General features: G+C 49.5%; 1 protein-coding gene across 3 annotated transcripts in view; it reads left to right on the top strand.

The window, feature by feature from the left end:
- RHBDL3 (rhomboid, veinlet-like 3 (Drosophila)) overlaps nucleotides 1-9,088 on the top strand; it is a 72,902-nt gene that overhangs the window by 52,310 nt on the left and 11,504 nt on the right. For all 3 annotated transcript variants that reach the window (XM_011992849.1, XM_011992850.1, XM_011992851.1), the window contains one exon: nucleotides 4,208-4,308. In XM_011992849.1, the coding sequence (XP_011848239.1) occupies nucleotides 4,208-4,308 (101 nt within the window). The remainder of the gene's footprint in view (nucleotides 1-4,207; nucleotides 4,309-9,088) is intronic.

The following is a 9,088-nucleotide window of genomic DNA, read 5'->3' on the forward strand; positions in this document are numbered from 1 at the left end:
AGGAGTTCAAGACCAGCCTGGGCAACATGATGAGACCCCATCTCTACCAAAAAAAAAAAAAAAAATCAATATCTTAAATGCATCACCAATCTTATATTACAGATTGTATAGATTACTAACCACATGTGCATCCCCAGAGCCTAGCACAGGGCTTGGCACATGTTAGGCAATAAATATTTGTAGAATAAAGGAAAGTGGCCAGGCCTGGTGGCTCACACCTGTAATCCCAGCACTCTGGGAGGCCAAGGCAGGCGGATCACGTGAGATCAGGAGTTCGAGACCATCCTGGCCAACATGGTGAAACCCTGTTTCTACTAAAAATACAAAAATTAGCCGGGCATGATGGCGGCACCCGTAATCCCAGCTTCTCAGGAGGCTGAGGAAGGAAAATTGCTTGAACCTGGGAGGCGGTGGTTGCAGTGAGCCAAGATCGCATCATTGCACCCCAGCCTGGGCAACAAGAGTGAAACTCCATCTCAAAAAAAAAAAAAGGAAAGATATGTAAATAAAGTTATATTACTTAAAGATAAATGTTCCGCCAATTTTGGGATTTTTCTTAAGGCCAAAGAATGTTGAAGAACACCTGCTTTAAGTTTTTCTGGGCTAAAATTATCACAGCTGTACACTATGGCAAAGTTGCCAGTTTATCTGTGTGCTGGCATGAACTTGGAATTTTGGGGTGCGGGATACAGAATTTGTAATCCTGAACTAAGGCCCATGGGTTGCCTCTGTGCAGAGGTGTGGCGTGTCACTGCAGTTCATTCTCTCCTGGTCCTCTGCCCCCATGACCTCTGTGGAATTCATACTGGTCTTATCTGCCTGTACCTGTTAGGATCATTCAGAGCTTGAGAAGGGATTCCTCCCTGACCCACACTTCCTGCCCAGGGAGGGCCTTTATTACTGTGTTTATGTGTACACAGCCCCATGTTTGTCTTTGGTCTCTCCCAGTTGCTCTAGTCCAGGCCTCACCTGCAGTCACTGAAAGTCTTTGCTTTTTTTTTTTTTTTGAGACGGAGTCTCGCTCTGTCGCCCAGGCTGGAGTGCAGTGGCCGGATCTCGGCTCAGCTGGGACTACAGGTGCCCGCCACCTCGCCCGGCTAGTTTTTTATATTTTTTTAGTAGAGACGGGGTTTCACCGTGTTAGCCAGGATGGTCTCGATCGCCTGACCTCGTGATCCGCCCGTCTCGGCCTCCCAAAGTGCTGGGATTACAGGCTTGAGCCACCGCGCCCGGCCGCTTTTTTTGTTTTTTGAGGTTTTTTTGAGACGAAGTCTTCCTCTGTCATCCAGGCTGGAGTGTAGTGGTGTGATTTCGGCTCACTACAACCTCTACCTCCCAGGTTCAAGCGATTCTCATGCCTCAGCATTCCGAGTAGCTGAGGCTATATGTGTGTGCCACCATGTCCAGCTAATTTTTGCATTTTTTTTTTATTTAGTAGAAATGGGGTTTCACCATGTTGGCCAGGTTGGTCTCGAACTCGTGATCTCAGGTGATCTGCCTGCCTCAGCCTCCCAAAGTGCTGGGATTACAAGGGTGAGCCACCACACTGGCCCAGAAGTCTTTATATCACCACTGGGGGGCAGGTGGATTCAGGCCGTTACCTTCAAGGTTCCAGAACCGGAACCCAAGCCTTGGCCCCTGGATCTTAGGCCAAAACTCAGGTCACTGAATTTCTGATCTGGAAGGAACCAGGGAGGTCCCCTCCAGCACTGGCAAACTGTTCCCTAGGCCGCGTCCCCACGTAGCCAGAGCTGCTGCCTGTGTTCTGCTCCCATGGCTTAGGGCGTCCCTGAAAGGTTTGCTTTGAAGAGAATTTTGCTGCTCAAAAGTCGGAAAGCCTTAGACCTCACTCTATAGATGTGAAAGAAAACTGAAGCCCAAAGAATTCAGGGACTGTGCCCAAGGTCACACAGCTAGCTGGCCAGGCCCCTTCCATACTCCTGCCACAATCCGAAGCTGACCCTTGACCCTAGGGTCAGGACTCCGAGTGTGGATGGGGTGAGGGAAAGGTCAGGGTGTGCCAGTTTGACCCTGGCAGGGGCCCTTCCCTGCCTGGGGCTGCCCTGAGGCGGCTCTGCCTTGGTGGACCGCGCTGGGGCAGGGGCGAGGGAGTGGACTCTGGGCGGGTTTGTACAGACCTGCTCTGCAAAGAGAGGCCAGCCTAGGGAGGCTGGGGCTTCCTCTGTCCAAAAGGTAATTAATGAGGAGCAGCGTGGGCAGCCAGCCCTCATTGCAGCCCCGCAATGCAGCCTTCGCAGACAGCCCCGCCAGGAGAGCGTGGGAAACCTTTGTCATGCAGATCCTGCTGCCTGTTTGTTTGCCACCCTGGGATTTTTCTTTCGTGTTATATATGGCTGACCCTGTGGCTAAGCAGTAAAAAAAGCAAAAGAAAAAGAAAGTTATCTGACAATAGATCAATACCTAATTAAAGCCAGAGGGAAGGCATGAAAGATTTATAGTTGCCCTGGGAGGGGAGGAGGACTTGGGAGTCCTCAGTTCATGACAGGTTTTTTTTTTTTTAGAGATTACATCCCCCTTGAGACCAAGAATTGGTTGTAGGGAATCTCTTTCTTGAAGACCTCAGTGAGTAGGGGAGGCCTTGATGGAGGTGGGGGCAGGGGAGGTGGAAGAGTTTATCAGGGTCCTCTGCTGCCAGGTCCTTGGGTGCTCTGGTTGCTGGGCTGGACCAAGCCTCCTCCTAAGTCCGTGGATCTTGCACCCCATAGAGCCTGCAGAATTTGGCTTTCTGCCTGTCCCTCCTTTCTCCAGCAGCTAATTGGCTCTTGAGCCCGCAGGCATTTTCCAGTGGTAATTTCTGCACACTCACCCAGGCCAGCCACCTCTCATCCTCTGAGCCCTGGGCTCTACCTCCTAGTTATTTTTAGTCTCCCATGTCCTTCCCTGGAAGCCAAAGCATTGATCACACTTAAATGAGACCAGAACAATAAATTTCCCCTCTTCTCTTTGCTCAGCTTCCCTCCCAGGACAAAAGTTTGTCATCCCCCAGATCAAGCCTCGCATACCCTTCCTTTCCCCCAGAGGGTATGACATCATCTCTTTCTCTTCCCTGTGACTTTTCAAGGACATGTTTCTTCCAAAGGAGCCCCACTTGAGAGATGCTGTTGGCCTTTTGTGATTTAGCTGGGCTGGAGGAAGGGTGGAAGTAACCCTAAGTAAGCAGTTTTCTAGATGCTGTTGAACAGAGGGAGAGATGGAAGAGGGTGGAGGTTAACCTCTGGGCCAGTTTGGGGCGTGGCTGCTAGAGAGGCCAAGAGTGCGGGCTTTGGTCAAGAACACAGGTGGGTTTTGCATCAGGCAGACCCAGACAAATCCTGGTTCTAGCACTTCCTACCAGGAGACTCTGGGCTCAGTCTCCTCATCTTGGGAATGAGGCTACTGGCACCTGCCTCAGAGGGCTGTCTTGAGGGTTGAAGGGAAGAAAGTCTGTAAAATGTTTGCCTGGTATCCATGTCACCTAGGTGGCAGCTGTTTCTGCAATAACTACTGCTGCTATTTTTGTTATGGTTCCAGAACCCTGACATAACACCATGTCAGGCAGAGGTTGGGTTGAGAGGCAGATAATCCAGGTAGAAGTCTGAATTTTACTTTGGGCTGGACACTTCCCTCTTTTGAGTCAAAGAATCCAATGGTTCTTTCAGCCAGAAATTAATCCTCTAAGAAATGCATTGGAGGCAGGGCTCTGTGGCTCACACCTGTAACCCCAGAACTTTGGGAGGCTGAGGCAAGAGGATTGCTTGAGTCCAGAAATTTGAGACCAGACTGGGCAACATAGTGAGACTCTGTCTCTACAAAGAAAAATACAAAAATTAGCTGGGCATTGTGGCGCACGACTGTAGTTCCAGCTACTTGGGAAGCTGAGGCAGAAGGGTCACTTGAGCCCGGAGGTCAAGACTGAAGTGAGCTTACCGTGCCACTGCACTCCAGCCTGAGTGACAGAGTTAGACCCTGTCTCCAAAAAAAAAAGAAAGAAAAAGAAAGGAAAGGAGCGAGGGAGGGGAAGAGGGAGAGAGGGGAGGGGAGGGGGCGGGGGGGGGAATCTCCCAGGCAACATGGACTCAGAGGAGGAAGAGGTGGAGCCTCTTGCTCTGGAGTCTTAGCATGGAGCCTGCAGAATCCAAGGCCTGGGGCTGGGGTGGGTGAGCTGAGTCCCGCATTCCTGAGAATTCTCGTTGTCTTTCTGTACTAGGGTCCTTGGCGGTATCTGTGGCTGACATGACCGCTCCAGTTGTGGGCTCTTCTGGAGGGGTGTATGCTCTCGTCTCTGCCCATCTGGCCAACATCGTCATGGTGAGCACCTCCCATTCTCAGCGTGTCTTTCTGGCCCTGTCCTCTGCCATCACTGGGCCTGAGTATTAATCCACTGGAACTGGCTCACCAACAGCCAGGCAGACCTGACCTGGAGCAGAGTTCTCACACGCTCCTCAGCCTCTGCAGGCCCATTTCAAATGGGTGCCTTCTGAATGTGATTCCTGTTTTCTCCAGTCATGGCTTGGCCTAGGACTGTGCCCATCTCCTTCTTCTGCCTCTTTCCCATTCACTGACGTTAAAGAGTTAACATTTGGCCACTAGCGTATATGGCCATTGGAATTGCTTATTTATCATAGATTGTTTAAAGGGCCTTAGAGATTATCTTATCAAAATTCAAAAGGTTAAGTGACTTGTCCAAAGTCACAGTTAAGTTTGTGGCAAAATGAGGGCTTGAACCCATATCTCCTGACAACCATTCAAGAGTTGTTTCCTGGCCAGGCGCGGTGGCTCACGCCTATAATCCCAGCATTTTGAACGGCCGAGGCAGGCGGATCACAAGGTCAAGAGATGGAGACCATCCTGGCCAACATGGTGAAACCCCGTCTCTACTAAAAAAATACAAAAATTAGCTTGGCGTGGTGGCATGCTCCTGTAGTCCCAGTTACTTGGCAGGCCCAGGCAAGAGAATTGTTTGAACCTGGGAGGCAGAGGTTGCAGTGAGCCGAGGTCGCGCCAACGCACTCCAGCCTGGCGACAGAGCGAGACTCCATCTCAAAAAAAAAAAAAAAAAAAGAGTTGTTCCCCTGTCCCAGCCTGTCATGGGAGGAGGGCAGCACTCCATTTCTCATCCTCTGCCTTTTCCTGGAAGGTAGTACAGTGTGATAGTGAAGGACATGGGCTGTGGAGCCAGTCAGCCTAGGTCTAAATCCCTGCTACACTCTGGGCAAATTACTTAACGACTTTGCACCTCACTTTCTACATCTGTGAAATGGAATGGGAGCTGGGCACAGTGGCTCAGGACTGTAATCCCAGCAGTTTGAGAGGCTGAGGTGGGCAGATTGCATTGAGCTCAGGAGTTTAAGACCAGCCCAGGCAACATGGTGAAACTCCATCTCTATAAAAAATACAAAAATTAGCCAGGCGTGATGGTGCATGCCTATAGTTCCAGCTACTCCAGAGGCTGTGGCTGGAGAATCGGTTGAGCCTGGGAAGTGGAGGTTACAGTGAGCAGAGATTGCACCACTGCACACCAGCCTGGGCAACAGAGTGAGACCCTGTCTCAATTTAAAAAAAAAGAAAGAAAAGAAATGGAATGATATACAGTAAATGAGATAAAGTTCAAATAACCACCTATATAAATGTAAAATTAATTTCCTTCTCCTGACAGAAGAGGCCAGAATGGGCTCAGACTAGACAAAGCCTTGAAGGCCAAAAATTGGGATCTGATAGTCTTAGAGGATGTCAAAATCCTTTTTTTGGAGGCAGTCTGAAGTCTGAAGGCTGATGGAGGAGTCAGTGGCTAACCCTGCCCAACCCCTCTGCTGGCCTGGGAGCCTCCAGGTCTTAGTTGTCTGTTTCCCCAGTACCTGGCTTACAGCTGGGAGCATGGTAGATGGTGCCCGCTACATTTTAGTGAATGAAGGAAGGAAGGAACAATGTCCAGAAAAGGCATAGCTTTTCTTTGGGGTCCTCCTGTTCTCACCCACTCCTCCATCAGTGTCTTCGCCCACGTGGCAGATGTTTGAATGCTCAGTGATCGCAGTGCACAGGGCTTGGAGTTCCTGAATTATCCCATGTTTTTCTTCCTTATCAATCTCACTGTCACCCACCCTGCTCCCAACCCTGTCCCTTTTGTTCTCATCAAAATGCCCATTGTACATTGAGCAAGAGAAGAGAGAGCACAAGAGGGAGGGGAAAAGAAAGGAAGAGAGGGGGAGAGAGAGACACTGAGTACCTGCCTACACTTGCTACTGGCCTGAATTTTGGCACCTTCAGGTGAGTGCTCAGAGAGAGGCTGCGGGTGTTGGGAAACGTGGAACCGTGAGCCTCTCAGTGTGTGTGTGCAGGTGTGTTTGCACATGCACACAGCTCAGTTTGTTGAAAACCCGAGCGTATGGGCTGCCTCCCATGGCCCTTTTAAATGGGTCATTCTGTATCAGTGCCACATCTTTCCCCAGACACAGCTTTTCCTCTGAATTCTGCCTCCTCCACTCCCCCCTCCCCCTGCCCCAATTCCTTTCAGTAGGGGAAGGAAATGCTAACCTCCTCCCTCCCATTCCGCCCAAGACTTGTATGTGTGTAGGGGTGATGAACAAGCTCAACTGAAAGAGAACACAGGGAGGAAGACACAGGCTGGAGTTCATAACGATGCCCTGTTCCCACCCTTTTCCCCACCTCATGGGAAACAGCCCTGATGGCCCAGAAGTTCCCATGGTGAAGTCAGACCACTCATGGACCATGGAGTAGGGCATGGGGGTCGAGAGAGGTGTGAGAGCAGTTTTGTTCCAGTTGACGCTTCTGTCTGGCAAGTGGCCCATGGCCTGCGGCTGTGGAGACCGGCAGCCCCATCTGAGCCCAATGCCTTCCAGAAGCAAATGGTTTTCCCTAGCCAACTGGGAGCTGTGCAGTCCCCAAAGCATGACACATGGGGAGCCCTTCTCTAGGAAGTTGTATGGGCTGGGCGCGCTGGCTCACACCTGTAATCCCAGCACTTTGGGAGGTCAACACAGGCAGATTGCTTGAGCCCAGGAGTTCAAGACCAACCTGGGCAACATCTCTACCCATCTCTACCAAAACTACAAAAAATCATCCTGGTGTGGTGTCATGCACCTGTGGTTCCAGCTACTCTGGAGGCTGGCTGAGATCACCTGAGCCAGAGAGGCAGAAGGCCGTGAGCTGAGATTGCGTCTCTGCATTCCAGCCAGGGCAACAGAGTGAAACCCCGTCTCGAAAGAAAGAAAGAAAGTTATGTGGTGTTTATTGACGATGAAAGAAAACTCATTGTCTCATTAACAAGGTTGATTTCTCTTGGTCAAGAGGCTACCTTTACTCTAACTAGTTCAGTGCCAAGCAGTTCAGAGATGCGTTGGGTCGACCCGTATGAAATTGCCCCTTCTGGCCGGGTGCGGTGGCACAAGCCTGTAATCCCAGCACTTTGGGAGGCCAAGGTGGATGGATCACAAGGTCAGGAGTTCGAGACCAGCCTGACCAACATGGTGAAACCCCGTCTCTACTAAAAACACCAAAATTAGCTGGGCATGGTGGTGCACGCCTGTAATCCCTGCTACTCAGGAGGCTGAGGCAGTAGAATCACTTGAACCCAGGAGGCAGAGGTTGCAGTGAGCCGAGATCACACCATTGCACTCCAGCCTGTGCAACAGAGGGAGACCCTGTCTCAAAAAAAAAAAAAAAAAAAAGAAAAAAAAAAAAAGAAAAAATTGCCCTTTCTATGGGCCGTCAGCATTTGAATAGTGGCAATTTCATGTGGTTCTACCTAATAGATATACTATTGTTTTCAGCTTCAAAAGGAAGATTTGAAGAGTGTGTGTGTGTGTGTGTGTGTGTTATACACAGTAAAGTACCTCATCAGAACTAAAAGAAAAAGCATAGATTTGAGAGAAAATCCACATTTGAGTACCAGTGTCACCATCTTAATAGCTATGAGTCTATTACTCAACTTCTTGGAGCCTCAGTTGTCTCATCTGTAATCCCATCTTCACAAAACGATTGTTTGGGAGATGAGAAAATGGACAAAATATTTCAACAAAAGATCTGGAATGTGAAAAGCCCTATAATCAAGACTTTTTTTTTTTTTTTTTTTTTTGAGACAGGATTTCGCTCTGTCGCCCAGGCTGGAGTACAGTGGCACGATCTCAGCTCACTGCAACCACCACCACCTGGGTTCAAGCGATCCTCCTACCTCAGCCCCCCAAGTACCTGGGACCACGGGCTCGTGCCACCATGCCTAGCTAATTTTTTTTTTTAATTTTTTTGTAGAGACAGTTTCACCATGTTGCCCAGGCTGATCGTAAACTCCTGAACTCAAGCGATCCACCTGCCTCTACCTCCCACAATGCTGGGATTACAAGCGTGAGCCACCATGCCCCACCAAGACTTCTTATTTTAAACACTAGAAAGATACAGACACACCTAATTGAATACTTTATTAATTGCCTCCTGCTGGCCAGAATTCCATTTTTTAATCTACAAGATATTTACTTACACTTTGCTCTGTATGATTGATGTTTTCCCAAAATATTTGAGATCTGAATTTTCACAAACTGAACCATATTGTCAAAGCACAAGTGAAGATGGTTGCCTAAAAGACACTAAAGATTTGTTATAAGCTTTACTTTATTGGCCCGGCGCAGTGGCTCATGCTTATAATCCCAGCACTTTGGGAGGCCGAGGCGGGCAGATCATGAGGTCAGGAGTTCGAGACCATCTTGGCTAATATGGTGAAACCCCATATCTACTACAAAATACAAAAAAATTGTTTGGGTGCAGTGGCTCACGCCTGTAATACCAGCACTTTGGGAGGCTGAGGCAGGCGGATCACAAGGTCAGGAGTTTGAGACCAGCCTGGCCAATATGGTGAAACCCCATCTCAACTAAAAATACAAAAATTAGCTGGGTGTGGTGGTGGGTGCCTGTAGTCCCAGCTACTCGAGAGGCTGAGGCAGAAGAATCACTTGAACTTGGGTGGCGGAGGTTGCAGTGAGCCAAGATTGCGCCGCTGCACTCCAGCCTGGGCGACAGAGTGAGACTCCGTCTAAAAGAAAAAAAGAAAATACAAAAAATTAGCTGGGCTTGGTGGTGG

This window comes from Mandrillus leucophaeus, unplaced genomic scaffold, assembly GCF_000951045.1.
Source record: "Mandrillus leucophaeus isolate KB7577 unplaced genomic scaffold, Mleu.le_1.0 Scaffold419, whole genome shotgun sequence".
NCBI classification, from domain to species: Eukaryota; Metazoa; Chordata; class Mammalia; order Primates; family Cercopithecidae; genus Mandrillus; species Mandrillus leucophaeus.